We start from the raw sequence: 18,147 nt of genomic DNA, 5'->3' as shown, positions 1-18,147 counted from the left end.
GTGGTATTTTTGCACACTGAAGTCCTTTCTCTTTGATCACTTTGGGATAGAGATTTGGTAGTAGTATTGTAAATACTGGAGTATTTTGACACAAATACTCAGGAACCACCTTAGGACCTCTAACCTAAGGAAACTGTTATTTGGTTTCCCAAAAAAGGTCTTCAGGTTTGCTGAAAGTACTTTAAGAAGACTGCTAGATGTAGACATTTCTTCCATAAAACAACAGACTCTACGCCCAAACCCCTAGTCATGGTGTGTCTGCCCCACATGGCTCAGGATCAGAGATGGGCAGGGGCTTCACCCCCCTGCCTCTGGTCTAAGAGCCCCCGCTTTGCTGCGCCTTTGGCCCATCGCTCCCTTGCGGGGGGCGCAACGTAGAGGGCTGACCCAGGGGGTGAGGTGGCACAAGTTCACCAATGCCAGCCCACATCGTTGCCCTCACCATCCCATCCTAGCCCTAAATAAGCTCCTCAGCCTCTCCTGGGTGTAAGGCAAACACAGGGAGGTGGCCTTGGTCCACGAGGTCCCTCTTATCCAGGTCCCCGGGGCCTTTTTTGTTTTAATTTCCCCCAAGGTCCCCCATTGTGCTATAAATGTACTTTGCTGCCCACCAGTACTGGGGGCAGGAACGGATTCCCAGAACAGTGTGGGCTGTGCCCCTCTTGGAGTACTTGGTAAAGATTTGCTCACTCGCTTCTTTACACATGACCACAGAGAATTACATCACCTCCAACAATGATGCAAAACTTGCTGTTTTCCGCGCTGACCTCTCCGGAGCTCTCCAGTTCTGTACAACCCCTCGCTACCGAGTGAGTCTAATGCCTGCGTCCCCCCAGGTCCTCTTCGTACCCACCTTATCCCAGTATCGCCCCCCAGGGAGTCGGTGCTGTTATATTTCCGATACTTCCTTGCTTTTTTAGGTAATCATTTTGGTTTTCATCCATCATTTCTCCGCCCCGCTCCTCCGGCTCCACGTGAATCCACGCCGGCGCCCCGGCTCTCTCCACCTGCTCCCCTGCCCCTCCCCCTGCCCCGAGCACGAGGCCGGAAGGCTCCTTCCCCTCCCCCACGCCGCCCGGCGGCGGGAGGAGGGGCAGGAAGCGCGGGCGGCGCCACTTCCGGCACTGACGTCCCGAGGAGGAAACTGAGGCCGGGCGGAAGCGCCGCGGCGGCGTGGGGGAGGGGCGCCCCGAGGGCCCGCCCCCCGCGACGTCACGCCGCGCCCGAGGCGGAGCCCTCCAATCGCGGGCCGCGGGGCGCCGGGGGCGGGCTCGGGCGCGGGCCGGCTCTTCCCCGCGGCCGCCTCTGGAGGGAGCCGCAGCCTCTGCGAGGAGGCCCGGCCCCGCCGCCATAGCTCCCCGCCGCGCTCGCCCCAAGCCTCTGCCCCGCCGGCCGGCCGGGCCCGCCCGCGCCGCCATGGCCGACGCGGAGGACGGAGACGACCCCGGCGCGCCGGCCGCGCACTCGGGCGGCTCGGGCCCCAAGGCCGCCGGCGACAAGATGTTCTCCCTCAAGAAGTGGAACGCCGTGGCCATGTGGAGCTGGGACGTGGAGTGCGACACGTGCGCCATCTGCCGAGTCCAGGTGATGGGTAAGCGCTGCCAGGCCCGCCCGGGGCCCCCGCGCACCCCAGGGCGGGGCCCGGGCCCCACACGTGTATATGTGGACCCGGGACCGAAGAAGCCGGTGCTGGGCACGGGGCGGCCCTCACGCCCCCCGCAGGCCCCGTTACGTACACACTGTGGGCGAGGAAGGGCCCCAGCCCGGCCCGGCCAGGCCTGTCTGCCGGCTCAGGGCCGCCACAGCTCTCAGATCGGATACTGTATCCCAAGGCAACAATGTAAACACTGCCAGGCCTGCCCGGGGCCCCCGCGCACCCCAGGGCGGGGCCCGGGCCCCACACGTGTATATGTGGACCCGGGACAGAAGAAGCCGGTGCTGGGCACGGGGCGGCCCTCACGCCCCCCGGCCCGGCCTGGCCCCGGCCCCGGCCCCGGCCCCGGGCCCGGCCCGGCCAGGCCTGTCTGCCGGCTCTGGGCCGCCACTGCTCTCAGATCGGATACTGTATCCCAAGGCAACAATGTAAACACTGCCAGACTGCCGGGGGGGGGGGGGGGGGGGGTAAGAGTAGGGGGAACACTGTAAAACTCAAAATAAATAAAACCTCTAAAACAAAAGAGTGGGCCCCTTAGGAATCATTTCTTTCTTAGAGTTCTTGTCGGGTTCTTTTGAGGTAAAGAAAAATTAAAAACTTAAAATTAGAAAGCTTTTTATACTTTGGAAAACAAATTTCAGACAAGAATCCTTAAGGGATGAGATTTTTTAAGCATACTTGATTATCTTCAGGATCTCGTATCCTTATTTTTTCACTTTAATTTATAGGTCTGTGATTCACTGTGATATGTGCATTTTTGGTTTTTTAATCTTTATTCTGTAGAATGTCATAAGAACTTCAAGTTGATTTTTTTTTATTTTTCACGTTTAGTTATATGGTTTGATTTTTCCTCCCATATCAGAAATGCAATCTAAATTTTAAAATTGGGTAATGGTTTTTAATTGGAAGGAACAACATTTTATTCAAAAGATTTCTAGCATTACCTTATAGAGCTGTAAAAGAATTTGAATGCACAAAAGTCCTGGTTTTTTAAAAAAAATCAACATTTTAGTATGTAGGTTGAAAATTTGTTTTCATTTTTAGCATATCTTTAAAATGAAAGCAGACCACTAAAATTTCAACCCCATCCTTTGTTACAAAATATAAATATTTTCATTTCTGCATTTTGAAGGGTTAATGTTCAGAAAGTTATTTGTTCTCTTTACCAAATTAATTGCTCAAATACTAACAGAAATGCAAAAATTTATTAGTGGCAAATTATAAAACAAAAATGCTTGAACCAAGGGCAATATATATATACATATGAATTTAAATGGATGTAATTCTATTATCTTAATTATATTTTTTTTTTTTAGATTTTTCAAAGCAGTGGGGTTAAGTGGCTTTCCCAAGGCCACACAGCTAGGTAATTATTAAGTGTCTGAGGTCAGATTTGAACCCAGGTATTCCTGACTCCAAGGCCGGTGCTCTATCCACTGTTCCACCTAGCCACCCCCTTAGTTATAATTTTTATTCTACAGTTGCCACATTGATGATACAGATTTAGAAGTTAGGTTTGGTTTTTTTTTTTTAGTCTAGAAGAATTCTGTAATATATACTACATATAAACTTAAATATCTTATTTATGGATTGCTAAAATCCAGAGTGATCAGTCAACTAACATGGGAGATTTGTCTGTCTCCCAGTCAGCTGGTTTCCCCCTAGAATTCTTTCTCCTGCTTAATTATGAAGGTGACAGTTACCTAAGGAGATGATCAGAAAGTAAAGAAGAGGCTTGCTATCTGTACTGGTAGAGGACAAGGATGACCCTGCAGGGCAGTGCTTCCAAGGTTGTTTTAGGATTTCTGTACAAAGAAATGATGTGTGGTGGGGTCATGGCTGTGAATAGTAGAAATGATGTGCATATCCTACAATTAGGAGAAGAACAGTATATCAGGAGTTTTGGGGGAGGCCTAGGAAAGAGAATATCAGACTGGATTACAACACCAGTTGCATGACTTAGTTATGCCATTTACTTTAGCTCCTTGTTCTAGTTTTTCATGTGGCATCAAAGGTGACCTAGAGAAGGTGGGGAGTGAATTTGTTTCATCTCTTTCTAATGTTTCATGAGGCCATGACTTCTTGTCTACCTGGACTAGGCCAAACATTTTAAATTTTCTTTTCTTTCCAAAAGAAATAAATGACCTTATTCCACAAAATATATCTTGTGAAAGAAATCTTTAGATTTTTTTACTCTTTTATTAGAGCAACTATTAAAAGCATTGAGATGGAAAATAAAATTGAATTAGAGTGTAATTTTACAAAAAAAAAATGTTTTCTACCTAAAAGATTCTCTTCTATTTTTGTGTTCCTTTTGGCTTATGAATCACATCTAATTTTCTGCTAGCTATATTCAAAATATTCATTTTAAATAAAGGAGCTTATTTGTATATTTAATAAGTATAATCTTCCACTTTACTTGAACTCTAGGTGGTATATTTATCCCTTTTATTTAATGGACATCCTAGAATTTTATTTCATCATGGCTTTTTAAAATACCAAAATACTTGACACAGTAACTAATAAAAATGAGAATCAGTTAGGTGACATAAGAAATAGAGTCTTGGACTTCAGTTTAGATTCTGCCTTAGAAGCAAGTTACTTGACCTGTCTTATCTTTTTTTTTTTTTTTTGACAAGGCAATGGGGTTAAGTGGCTTGCCCAAGGCCACACAGCTAGGTAATTATTAAGTGTCTGAGGCTGTATTTGAACTCAGGTACTTCTGACTCAAGGGCCAGTGCTTTATCCACTGCACCACCTAACCACCCCTACCTGTCTCATCTTAAAATGGGGAGAGCTCCTACCTCATAGAATTGTAGCGAAAATCAAAAGAGATAGAAAGAACCTTACAAAACTGAAATACTGTGTAAATACATCTTATTGTTTTGATTTTAAAGAGTTTTTTTTAAAATCTGGAGCTACAGGGACTTTTCCTTCATGTACATGTAAGATAGTTGAGTATTATTAAGCATCTGCTGTTTTCCTGTCTGGGTATTAGATGATATGGAAGGGAAGGGGTTGTAGAATTAGAAGTTGGAAAGGACCTGAGTCCCTATCTCTCTAACCCCCTTCTTTTACAGGGGAAGAGCCTGAGAACAGAGAAGCAAAGGGACTCCAGGTCACTTTGAGAGTATTTGAGCCCATGTTTTCTGACTCCAGATCCAGAAGACAAAGTGTCCTGGCCTTTGGAGAGAGATAAAATATGAATGGAGTTAAGAGTTCATTCTAGTCAGGAAAAATTTAATAGAGACTCTGAGCCTTGACTTTGACCTAAAAGGAATTGTAGGGGTTGGATTGGTCTGGCTGAGGAGGGAGTGACCACCAGCCCAACTGAGCCTAGTGTGATGGGCTGAGAAGAGGAGCCTGGCTTGTTGGGAGCTTAGGAGACAGGGCTGGTCAGGATGACATGGCTGATGCCTGTCTAATTTTAGAGCTGGAGAAACCCTGGAGAGCTTCTCTACCCTCTTTTACAGATCAGGACACTGGAGCCCAGAAAGGTGAAAGTTAACCTGGTTCTACCAACACCAGTCTGGAGCTTTTCCTTGTAGTGATCCTCTTGTCCTTAATCTTTTTAACAGGCAGCTAGACAGCTGGGTGGATAAAGTGCTGGAGTCAGGAAGACGTGAGTTCAAATGCAGCTTCGGAGACTTACTGTCTGACCCTAGGCATGACACTTAACCCCAGCCTGCCTTGGTTTCTTCATCTGTAGAATGGGGATGATGATTATAGCACCTGCCTTCCAGGATTATTGTGGGGGGGGGGGAGAAAATATTTATAAAACTTTTTAATCTCTAAAACACTATATAAATGCTAGCATCTATGATTATTATTGTCAGAATATTTATTAACTGCTACTTATTCAGAGGTAATATATCTGTGAGAGTTGGTAGTCACCCTTAAGTGGAATCTTTGTACACAACAAGCTCTTTGAAGAAGGCACCCCAGGAGTCCTCCCCTAGCCAGGGAGCTAGTTAGTTCATTTCCATGGTGCCCAGAATGGACTTAAGACAACTCCCTCTTATTTTCCTGTTCTCAAGGTTTTCCACTGTGAAGAATAACTGCAGTTTTTATAAGTTAGGTGAATATTTACACATCAGACAGATAAGCTATGGAAGAACAACATGCATTGTCTAATGGGAAGTGTTAGATTTGGAGTCAGAGGGAGTCTACCTGTGTGACCTTGGTTGGATGTCAGTGGACCCGAGGACAAAGAGTGAGTTCAATTAGAAAGCCCACCAGAAACCCTTTCATTTCTGCTCCTTTATCTGTCTAGTGAGGGAAATCTTTTTCCAAAAGAAAGAAAAATCTTTCCAGATATTTATGAATGAAATGGTGAAGATGAGAAGCATTCAAATAAGTTTATTTTAAATGTGTTCTGAATCACTAAAAAGTGACTAAGAGGTAAGGGAGATTCCTACACACAGAAATGAGTAACTGGGGCAAGTGTGCTTATAGAAAAATAAGACAGTTTTGGAGACAAGTGAAAGGATTGTAAATGATGTCTTTAAAAGGATTATTTTTCAAAAATAAATTTCTCCTTATATTGTTTATGAGATGTTCTCATGTCTCATTGTTCATATGGATGTTTAGACTTTAGCTCAAGGAAATATTTTTGGCATATTTTTCCCGCAGTTGTATATACTTGGTCAGAATCTTTTAATCTGAGTTTGTAAAAATGCAAGGAGCGGTGGGATGTTGACTATACTTTCAGTAACTGCTCCTGGTCATAACTAAAAAGTATTCATCTTCAAATGTTTAAATCTAGATGAAAAATTGGGTATTAAATGGTTTATCTTCATTATTAAGCTGTAGGGCTTTTATTTGTCTTTGAAGTATAAGGATTTTTAAAATTGTATTCTGAGCATCAGATTGAGAATTGCTTTTTGTTTGCTTTTAGATGCCTGCCTTAGATGTCAAGCTGAAAACAAACAAGAAGATTGTGTTGGTATGTTATAATTTTGTTCTTGGTTTTTTAACAGAAGATTTTTCACTGGGAATATTTGTTTATAATTAAGATGAAATTTATCAGTATACAAATTTATACTGTAATGATCTAAATACAGATTTATTCACAATATTTGCAAGTATCTTGTTATAACCAGAAAGAATTGCTATATCAGAGGTGGAAATTACTAACATCTTAAAGTAGGAACTAGCTATGTCTTCTACCAAGAAATTTATAAGAGAGGGGAATTGTTAAAACATCATTTAACTTTATAATAGAATTTTGACTCTTGATTTCATTTTTTTCAAAAATTTTTATGTTTTTACTATTTGATCACATTATTTTATTTTAGTGGTATTTGTGCATAGATAACAAGTTTGATCTTAGCTTGGAGAGGCCTAAAGAGATAATACTAGATATTCTTTATGCAATAATTCTTAAATATAAGAAATGAGATGTTAGTAGAAGCATCTTAACCTAACTATTCAAGCATTTTAAAGCATTTTATATGCCTCAGCTTTCAAAATGCTCTTTTAGCACATTGTGCAAAATATTTTAAAATTCTGAATAGAACAAATCCCAAAGTCAATTCTTAGTGCTACTTTTTATATAATTTTTTCCCTCACCTCCACTCTTTAATTTTGGTTCTTAAATTTAGCTTAAAGTTAGGTATTAAAACAATTTTTCTATTCTTTCTTAATCCCCTCCATATTTAATTCCTGAGATTCTTTCCCTTTTATTTTTGCTTTGCTTAATTCATGCTAACAGTCTGGAAACCCCTTACCTTTCCAGCTGTATTCCTGTTTTTTTAAGACACTGTTCCCCCAAGACAGATGAACTGCTTGACTATCTGCTCTCAGAACTGCTTACCTACCTTGTTTAAAATTTAAAATGCCTTTGGCTTATTGCTGCTCATTCCCTTTGTTTGTTCTGCCCTTAATTTGTTGAATGGAGGCCCTTTGGATCCCCTCCGGTTTGCATTCCTTTTTAAATTGTATCTAATGCTACCTCCTCCTGGAAGTCTTCTCTGATTATCTCCCTCCCTTTCAATATTCTCTTTTATCCTTTATGTTACTTTAGGGGAAAGAAGGACCCATACCTAAAATATACATCTCCCTGGCTGGGAGAGGACTCCTGGGGTGCCTTCGTCAAAGAGCTTGTTGTGTACAAAGATTCCACTTAAGGTTGACAACCAACTCGCACAGATATATTGCCTCTGAATAAGTAGCAGTTAATAAACATCCCTAGAGGCCTAGGACCTGGCAATATACACTGCATGTTGTTAAGTATTTAATAACTTTTTTTGACTTAATAAATGCTATTTTGACATATACAAAAAAAAAGTTGAGAATATGGATGACTGGGTACAGTGCATTACTAATAGAGAACTCTGTATGCTCTACTGATGGCAGGAACTAGGCAGTATTAAACAATATTAAGATAGGAAAGGATTAAAAATATTTATTATTATTTTAACTAGGAGTCATGTGGAAACTTCAACCAAATATAACCTAAAACATTTCTAAAGTCAAGGCATAATTGGATGGACACCTTAGGACAGTCAAGGAAACTAGTAAAGTTGCCTATTTAAGAGATCAGATCATCTTGACAATTATAGACTAACAGAAAAGCTGCATTTAATATTTATTTTTCTTTGAAAAAAATCCATAAGTCATCTTGTTACAATAGGGTCAACTCTTAAAGTATTTTTCAGTGTGTTTGTGTGGATGGATGGATGGATGGATGGATGGATGGATGGATGGATGGATGGATGGATGGATGGATAAATAGAGAAGTTTTATTGTTACAATTTTTAAAAGCTAAAATTTTTTTGTAGGCACTTAAATTTTAGTATTAGCTAATATAGTATTACTTTATGTTGAATATCTCCCAACACACATAGGCTTTGTCATTTTAAAACTATCACCTGCCTCTGTGTATTTAGCATAGATTGGACATAGTCATCTATTTGTGGTATTAGATAATCCTGCTGTTGACATTTTTCATGACATTATGAGGGAAGTTATGCAATGCTTATTTCCTTTTCAGATAACAGTTAATTCAAAAAATATGCAATATTGGTGACTAGTTAGTATGGCTTTAATTTTGAATTGAGTATAAGTTGAAAAATGTTATTAAGTATATTTTTGTTTTTCTTTCAGTGGTCTGGGGAGAATGTAACCATTCCTTCCATAATTGCTGCATGTCCCTGTGGGTGAAACAGAACAATCGCTGCCCTTTGTGCCAGCAGGACTGGGTGGTCCAGAGAATAGGCAAATGAAAGCCCAAGGCATCGTTGAGTGCCCAGGTCTGAGACCCTGGGTGTGTCACAATGCCAAAGATGGCATCATTTCACTGGTCTCTCCTTGGTAAAAAGAATGAGTTGGATATTCACTGAAGCTAGGCTGTGGCATTTGCTCCTCTTTTTAGAGCTTCTCCACAAGTAAGAACAGGCTGTTACAGATGACATTCTTTTCTCTTTCTTTGGTGTGAATTATAGATACTGCTTAGAAATGCCATATTAGAGAAACAAGCTTCAATATGAATGACTTTCCTAAAGTCTAGAATAAAGGAAAGTAACTTCCATTCAGATGAGAGTTTTGCATGTTTATATTTGATCATTAAAATTTACTGACATGAATAAAAGCATTCAAATCTAATCCATGTAAAGATATGGTTTGGTTCTAATGAGTATTTTTTTCCCCTGAAAAAATAAATAATATATGCAACATTCATTTCAGTTAACTAGGATTTGGGCTTTTTTTTTTTAAGATTTTGTTAAAAAACAAGACAAATTTTATGGCTAACTATTAGGGAGCAGGACAACCAAAAATCATATTCCTTTCTTTCTGAGAATTTGAATCTTGATAAGGCTATATCTTTAATTCTCTAGTGAAATCTATACCAGAACTCTATTATAAAGTCATTGAGTTATGGACACATGAGTATTTCTAGGTTACACTTTGATTTTTGCCATCATTGCTTTAATGATTTATATTGAATACTTACAAGAAAAAGATGTTTAATTCATTTCTTAGAAATGAATGAGAAAATTACAATCATAACACTATTTGATAAATGATTAATTTCTTTAACTGTTATATAATAAATATTAAAGTAATCTAATTTGTTTTGCAAGTGTTTATATTTCTTTTAGAAATCTATGTATATGGTCATAATTTTAACAGATTAAAATTTTGAAATGTATTATTTAAATGCTTATTAACATTGAGGTAGCCCATAGCTTAACCTAAACTTGTTTACATTTGGGAAGGATGTTTTATGGAATTTTATGGATAACCTGGAGAAATTTGGGGTGTGAAGCAATTAATTTGAGTATTTAGAGAATTTTCCAAATGGAATTTACTGCCTTTTCTCTTAAATTCAGAAATACAAATTGATTGTGAATGCTCAACACACATACTTACATATGTGTGTGTATGTATGTGTGTTTGTATTTATCTTAAAATTTCAACGAAGAAAACAATTATTTACTTCTCTGTATTCAGAAGTCAGTAGTCCTGAGCTTCATTTCAGCAATACAGAAAGGAGAGTGGAAATTTATTTTGAGTAATAAAATTTTTAAAAATTAACTACTATGGATTTTTTTTTAATTTTGACTTCATCATATTAATCAAGAGTTTATCAAATTTCCCTACAGACTGCTTTTTTTGTAGAATTGCTTTCCATAATTTCTCTGGACCTGTCTACACAAGTACATCCAAACATCACAGTATAGCAGAAAGAGCCCAAACTGGAGGCAGAGAACCTGTCTTTATATCCTGTTGCTACTTAGCACTCTTTCTCTCTCTCTCTCCCTCTCTTCCTCCTGTGAGGCCCCATCTCTCTGCAACATGAGGAGCTTGCTCTGAATAAACCTAGTAAGATCCCTTCTAGTTCAAAATGCTAAAATCCTATCCTTTGACAATATTTAGCAATTTGGTTGTTTTTTTAATCACTGCACAGTAGACTTTTAGCAGTTTTTGCAGATTTTCCCAAAGGATTGAATGTGACCTAAGTATGGCATTATGATGATGGATAAAATAGTAAGAATTTTAAGTCATTTTGGTCAAAGGAGTGACAGTATGTAAATGAATTGTGGAGGAGGATGGTAATTGGCTGATTGACCACTTCCATGGCAATCTCATAGCAAAAGATAATACAGTCCAGCCACCTAAACAATACACTATTTATATATGAGGATCTGAGGGTAGAAGAAGAGGAGGGAAATCAGACAAAGCAAGACTGATCATACCCATTCTACGATGGCATCAGCCAATCTGCATAGTCATCTGAAATTGGAGTGCATGTTGTTAGATGAAAAAGAACACAATGTGATAGTGTTAGATATACAAAAAGTAAACAAAGCATTTAGGCATTCCATAAGTACTTATTTGTTAGAGGCTCTTAGAAGTGAAAAATGTGACTCAAAGTTCTTGTATTAGCTTATTTGGCTTAATTCGCTTAATATAGCAGTTATATAACTGAAATTACAACTATAATAAAGTGAAATATTTAAGGTATATTAAGTGCTTTTGATGTATTCAAGGTTGTGTCTAAACATTAAAAAATTATATTCTGCATTTTCTAAAATGAAAATTTAAAACAATTCCATGGTCAGTTTTTGCAAACCTTTGTGTAAAGGTATGATTATCAAATTTGTAAAGTTAGAGTGAAATGTAATTTTTTTTTGAAAATTATAAATTGGGGTGGCTAGGTGGCACAGTGAATAGAGAACCAGCCCTGGAGTCAGGAGTACCTGAGTTCAAATGTGGCCTCAGACACTTAATAATTACCTGGCTGTGTGGCCTTGGGCAAGCCACTTAACCCCGTTTGCCTTGCAAAAAAAAAAAGACCAGAATTCACAACTTGGACTCCAACCTTTCTCCTCAGCAATATTCTTAGATACCCAATAAACAAGTATTGGGAACTGCTCTTCCAAAATTAATTTATTGGAGAAAGAACCTTGCTTTCATGTTATTTAGTACTATGATCAATCCAAGCTGTCTTTGTTCCATAATTTTAGTTCTAATGCAGAGTTTGGACTTTAACTATATTAATTTTATTATTAAAATCCACAGTCTAAAACAAGATTCTCTTAACTAATTAGTAATATTAAATATAGCTAACTTTTCTAAAATGCTTACTATGTGCCAGGCCTAAACCAAGTGCTTTACAAATACTATCTAATTGGAATGACCCTGAAAAGCTGGTGCTATTGTTATGCCCATTTTATAGATCCAGAAACTGAGGTAGGCACAGTGGGGTGACTGGCCCAGGATCACCAGGTTGGTATGTGACTGAGTCATATTTGATCTCAGATCTTCTTGACTGCTGGCCTGTCACTGTTGACTGAGCCCCCCCCACTGCCTCTTTAGTTAATAAGTATATATAGATATAGACACATACATATAAGAATATACTTTACTAATTTAGATTAGTTTTTGTCAGGCAGTTTTAATCTCCCTATAGTGCCTGTTTTTTCTATATTATAAATCTACATTTTAAAAGAATAAAATAACTTAAACAAGGCATAAATATAATATATAGCCAGAGACCATTAACCTTTTTTGGCAGTCTAGTGAATTCTATGGACCCTTTCTCAGAATTTTTTTCAGATGCATTAATTAAATATTACCAAAGAAATCAATTATGTTGATACGTAGTTACCAATTTTTAAAAAAATATTCAAAGACCTCAGGTTAAGAACATCTGAAGGGACAGAGCACAGACTAGTAAGAATGGGGCCTTGTTCAGTTGTTTGTTTTGTGTCTGACTCTCAGTGACCTCCATTTGGGGTTTTTCTTGGCAGGGAGTGGTTTGCCATTACCTTCTCCAGTTAATGAGCTGGAGGAAACTGAGGCAAACAAGGGTAAATGGTTTGCCCAGCATTACACAGTAAGTATCTGAGGTCAGATTTGAATTCAGGAAGATGAGCCTATAATGTGTAAGGCTTTGGGCATACAAAAATGAAACCTTTTTTGGAGGAAGACCCTCGGGCATTCTACTAGAACATAGGGAAAAGCAGGGTAAGGTGAGGAAGAAGACATTAACAACTCAGGGGTTTTCTAAGACCTGGCACCTGTGCTGAGCTTTGAAGGGAGCCTAAGGTTTCTAAGCATCAAAGAACTTAGCTTTAGGTAAATTTTCATGATTCAAAACATTTTGATATATCACAATGTACTTTCTCCATTAAAACAAATACTCACTTGTTCTCTACAAAGTCTTGTCTTCTCCCAGCAAAATAGCCCCACTTTTTGACATACTTTTAAGGAGCTCTTGTGTGGACATTCTTTATAAATGTTCTTCCCAGCATGGAGTTACCCAGAACAGAACATAGTATTCCTAATGTAGTGACTAGAGCAGAGTGTTAACTGTTACTTAATTATTCCTGAAAATTGCACTTCTATGTAGCCTAACAACACAGTAACTTTCTTGGTTATTAGATCATATACACAGGTGCACAGCGAAGTCTTTTTCAAACTGCTATCTAGCTCTATCATTTGTGAAACATGATCATCCCATATGTTAGCTATCCCTTGAAGCTTTTTGTCATTTGCACCTCAGAGCATTCCATCTCTGTCTTCATCCCTATCATCTATAAAAAGTTAAGTAGCAGGGAAAAAAGTTGAACAAAGGTCAGAGCACAAATTTAGGGGACCCTTCACTGGATGCCACTGAAATTGATCTCAAATCATTAACTCTGGTTCAGTTATTCTCTCTTTTAATTGTTCCATCAATCTTGCCCTTGGTTCTAAAGTTTCCATGTAAACATGAGATTATCAATACTTTGCTAAAATCTAGGTAAACTATAGAGTATCTTCTAATCAACCAGTGTTGTAACCATAGCAGAAAAGGAAATGGAAGTATCTGGCATGTCAATTGAAGCTGTGCTGCTGTCTCTTTGGGATTACTATTTCTTCTAGGTGTTCACTAACCATTCCAGAACATATTCTTGAATTTCTCCCCAAGAATTAAAGTAAAACTCATTGGTCTACAAAGTTTTCAAAATAGCATTTTATTCTTTTAGGAAAAAAATTGCAATTTTCCAATAATACACCCTTTAGTCCTTCCTGTAGCCCTGGAGCTATCTCTCCTAACAAAGAAGTGCAGCTCAACCAAACTGACTTCCGGTGTCTGATAGCCTGTTCCACCTCTGCTGAGAAGGGTATGACTCTTGGGTATTCTCAATATGGAAAGTCCTATGAGGCTGGTTAGAAGCTCCTCTGTAAATTACAAATTTAGTACACTTACACAAATCTTAGTGCACCATTTTCTCTTGACTAAGTTGATTTGTCCATGATCATACAGATAGTGTATCAGATTTAAATCTGGATCTTCCTAATTCTGAGCCTGTCTCTCTGGTCATTAACTTGATATTGTGACTGCAGTTATGAGGTTTGGGTATATTTGTATAAAATTTCTTGGCCCCCTCCATACCAAAGTTTTTTTTTCTTTTTCATTTATGGGGTATGTTATTATAAAATTTGAATTAATATTTGGTCTTAGGCTCTGAGTCATCTACTGGCTTTTCCATGTTACATTTCCATAAACCTCTCAAAAATTCCCTTTAAATTTTTTATTAGCCCATAGTGTATCAAAACGATGATGGGGGAAAGTCAAAGGTGGAAAGGATACTCCAGATTCCAAATGTGTAGTATCTTGAATCTGATGCCATTTCCAAAGAAAGACAGTTGCTTAATCTGATTATTTGCTTGATCACATTTTCTCTCCAAATTCTAGTATGTGCTTAGATTTTCTGTTGTGCTTGGATCTTAACACTTTTTTTCGAAGGGGGAGATAAAAATAAAACTTTCTACATGAGTGCGAGGTTTGACCTCAGTGAAGTTTATGATTGCATTGGTCTCTTCCACCACCTTCATATTCACATTTCACACGTTATCTTTTTGGCAACAGAGTGGAAAGTGACCACTTCTGCAGTCACCTTCCAGCAATGGAATCTGACCACTAGCTGAGCTCCCAACTTCCATTTTTTTTTTTAGGTTTTTGCAAGGCAAATGGGGTTAAGTAGCTTGCCCTAGGCCACACAGGTAATTATTAAGTGTCTGAGACTGAATTTGAACCCAGGTACTCCTGACTCCAGGGCCCAACTTCCATTTCTGCAAGAACTCAGAGTGATTATATTGTAAGGAGCAAGTTGTTCAGCTAAAACTCAACCCTTCAGATAAGTCATTGCAAAAAATTGCCACCAGATATATCCAAAGAAGAAACCACTTTCACTGAGATTTGGGTCTTTCTAGATGTCAAGGTCCTTTCAGCAACATAGCATCAAGTATATCACATCATAGGTGATTCCTTTGCAAAATTGTCTCATTCAGTTCCCAGGCATGGTCTTTGTCTAATGTGTGGATCCACTTGTGCTATTTGCCACTGCAGAAATGGAAACAATACTACCCTCTTATTTCTTACCTTCAGTGTTTGCTTACTTTAAAATATTTTCAAATTGACCCCACCCTACCCCTGAAGGTCGTTTGGCTAGATTTGACATGCTTAATGCTTTTAATCCTTACCCAAATTTCTTTGGTCTCCTAATTATTTTTATTCTTCATTGAATGTGAATTTTCCAGTGGAAACTTTGCCAAAATTTTGTATTGAGGACCTATTATTTCCACATTCCATGATAGAAAAACTTTTGTGTTCAGTTCAGAATAGCAGTGACTTGTCCCCAACTCCCCTACCGCTACCCCCACCTCATTCTGTTTTTCATAATTACCTCAAGGTCTTTTTCAGACTAATAAGGTCCCAGGTAGTCTTACCTATTAAATATTTTGTTTCATGAAATTTAATTAGATTTTCCTTCCTTTCATTTAGTTATTTTTTTTAAGCAACTTTTCTTTTGCAAGTCATTTATTTTTTCTTTCAGGATTCATTGTGTGAACACTGAAATTTCTTTTTTTTTATTTTGTAAATATTTGCAGTGAGTTGTTTCTTTCACATACACAGATCACTAAACTTTCTCATCAGTCTTACTCCTTCCTAAACATTCTCTGCTGGGGTTATTCACTAATACTAATCACGATGAAAGCTACTTCTTTGAAAATCGTCTCAAGATGAATGTTTATGCTAATACTTACTGATCTTGGTGGTTAATACTTAATGGGTTTTTTTTTTTACGATATGAGGATCTCTATATCATAGTGGTTTTAAGCATAGGATAAAGTTAAGTTGTAACTTGATTTTAAGTTGTAACTTTTTATATCTAAAGTATTCCTTTCATCATTTCACTTTTGTGACTGGTCAGATTTTCTATTGAAGAAATGAGTTGTTCTTATATATAATAATTGTTTGATATTGGCAGCTAAAACAATAGATTTGGGGTTATGTACACATTGTCATAACATGAAGTCAAGCTGTCTGTATGTTATGTGGAGGTTTAGGACTGGGAAGGGACCTGTAAGGTATAAGTCACCATGTCCAACTCTCAATTTTGCGGATAAGGAAACTAAGGGTCAGAGAGGTTTGTGATCTGCCCAAATTTACATGGGTAATAATAGTAGGGATCCAAAGCCAAGGTTCTCTGTGTACTTCACCACACTGTCTCATTAATATTTAGTATGCCAATTTGATTAGAAATAAAGTAAGGTAATGGTCTTTAAATACAATTTCAATTTCCTCAGTGGATTATAAGCTTTTTAGGGAAGTGACCACAGGTTACTATCACTCTCCATGTCACTCTCCTGGCATTAAAATGTACTCCTAATAAATGTTTGTTGAATTGAATTATTGGAAAAACATTGCATTCATCCCCGAGACAACTTTATTGCTTCCTCAGGAATGGATGATAGAGCAGAAAGAACACTCAACATGTACATTCGAGATCTGAGTTTTCTTCCTGATCCTGATTTTGATACTAGCTACATTCGATAATTTGCTTAAACATAAAATTCTCTGGGAAGGGAGGGTGGTGGGAAAAAACCTTGCAAAAGGATGAATGTTGAAAACTTATCTTTGCATGTAATTGAAAAATAAATAAAAGAAAGGAAAAAATAAATTCACTACTGAAATTATTTTTAATTATTAGTTTGAATCTGGTCTAATTTAATTTTTTCTCTAGTGTTCATAAAACCAGTAAAATACCTTTGATTACTTAAATATTTTTATATAAATATTTTATTGCTCTTCAGGCAGGAGTGGCATGTCAGAAAGATTGATTGCAGGAAGTACTTTGTTACTGCTTTCTAGGAGAAGACTGAGATAAACACATTCTTTTTTAAAAGAAAAGAAAAAATCCTTTATGATGAAAGCACTCAAAGAACCAATCTAAAGAATAAACTGGGCTGTTTGGGAAACCAGTGTTATTCTGCCTTGGAATTTCTTACACTGAGCAAAAAAAAAAAAAACAGCCCTCTAAATTTAGGGGGAAAAAAAACTTTCCTAGGAGAAGTAATCTAAGACAACTTAAGTATTTTTTATTCCTCTAAAAGCTACCTATAGTTTTGGGGTTTTTTTTTAGTTTTTGCAAGGCAATGGGGTTAAGTGGCTTGCTCAAGGCCACACAGCTAGGTAATTATTATGTGTCTGAGGCAGGATTTGAACTCAGGTATTCCTGACTCCAGGGTGGGTGCTCTATCCACTGTACCACCTAGCTGCCCTGTACCTATAGTTTTAATAGTGAAAAATAATGTGTATCAGAAAGCACTAACATTTTTTGGTAGTGGTATAAGGTTTGCCAAGTACCTTTAAAATTACATCTCATTTTACAGAAGAGCAAACTAAAGCAGGCAAGGGTTAAATGACTTGCCCAGGTTATCACATAACAAGCAAGTATTTGAACTTGGGTCTTTCAACCCTGGATCCAGAGCTTGCCATCCTCTGTACCATCTAGTAGCCAAAAGACAAAAGTCAAGTCCTGGTTCTGCGTTCTTACTAGATGTCTGTGATAACTGGCAAGTCACTTAACCATCAGTTTTCTCATCCATTCCAACTCTAATTCCTTATGGAATAGATAATATTCTTAAGTGACAACCAAAAATTATCAAAAATTTTGACTTTTTTAATAGAAAATTAAACATGCCATTCACCTAATTCATAGTTCATCAGTTAAATATCTTTTAAGTATTGTGCTGAGAGTCTCTGCTCTCCTTGAGCTTTCACTCTTCTGGAAAGATAAATTAGTACTCGATAATTTTGGGGAGGGGGGGGAATAGAAAGGCTTCAAGAAGGAGGTGGCACCTGAATTGAGCTCTGAGGGAAAATGAAATGGTTATTAGAAGCCAGTGGAGGGAATAGTTCCAAGCACAGGGGCTGCCTCCAGCAAATGAATGGGAGATTATAATAAATGTCCAGTTTGGCTAAAACTTAGAAGGCATGAAAGGGAATAATGTGAAATAAATCTGCAAAGTTGTGTTGGAGCCAGACTAGAAACCTTCCATGAAGAGATGAATACTGTGTATTTTATCTTGGAAACAACAGGGAACCACTGATGCTTTTAGAGCAGAGGAGTGGCATCCTTCCCATAGAAACCATCAAGGGTATATATATATCTTTTCCAGGTCCCTTTGTTTTGAACATTGCATATTTGTATACT

General features: G+C 38.3%; 1 protein-coding gene across 2 annotated transcripts; it reads left to right on the top strand.

Moving 5' to 3' along the window:
* Positions 1–1,212: 1,212 nt before the first annotated feature.
* RNF7 (ring finger protein 7) lies at positions 1,213–16,673 on the top strand. 2 transcript variants are annotated; one of them, XM_074191179.1, is made up of 3 exons: positions 1,213–1,584; positions 6,552–6,599; positions 8,762–16,673. In XM_074191179.1, exons 1-3 carry the CDS (start codon positions 1,417–1,419, stop codon positions 8,816–8,818), a joined length of 273 nt encoding a protein of 90 aa, XP_074047280.1. In that variant the 5' UTR covers positions 1,213–1,416; the 3' UTR covers positions 8,819–16,673. The 2 variants fall into 2 exon arrangements, with proteins under 2 accessions (XP_074047280.1, XP_074047279.1); XM_074191178.1 differs by having other exon boundaries at positions 1,229–1,591; positions 8,762–16,646.
* The last annotated feature ends 1,474 nt before the right edge of the window (positions 16,674–18,147 follow it).

The sequence above is a fragment of the Macrotis lagotis genome, chromosome 6, assembly GCF_037893015.1.
Source record: "Macrotis lagotis isolate mMagLag1 chromosome 6, bilby.v1.9.chrom.fasta, whole genome shotgun sequence".
Taxonomy (NCBI): domain Eukaryota; kingdom Metazoa; phylum Chordata; class Mammalia; order Peramelemorphia; family Peramelidae; genus Macrotis; species Macrotis lagotis.
The sequence above is the reverse complement of the archived record's forward strand: the minus strand, read 5'-3'. Positions and strand labels throughout refer to the sequence as shown.

Excerpts from the sequence above, each read along its gene's own strand:
- RNF7 (XM_074191178.1), top strand. The coding sequence starts at position 1,417 with ATGGCCGACGCGGAGGACGGAGACGACCCCGGCGCGCCGGCCGCGCAC. Across the intron at positions 1,592-6,551 it reads CTGCCGAGTCCAGGTGATGG|ATGCCTGCCTTAGATGTCAA; the intron begins GTAAGCGCTGCC and ends GTTTGCTTTTAG. Across the intron at positions 6,600-8,761 it reads CAAACAAGAAGATTGTGTTG|TGGTCTGGGGAGAATGTAAC; the intron begins GTATGTTATAAT and ends TTTTTCTTTCAG.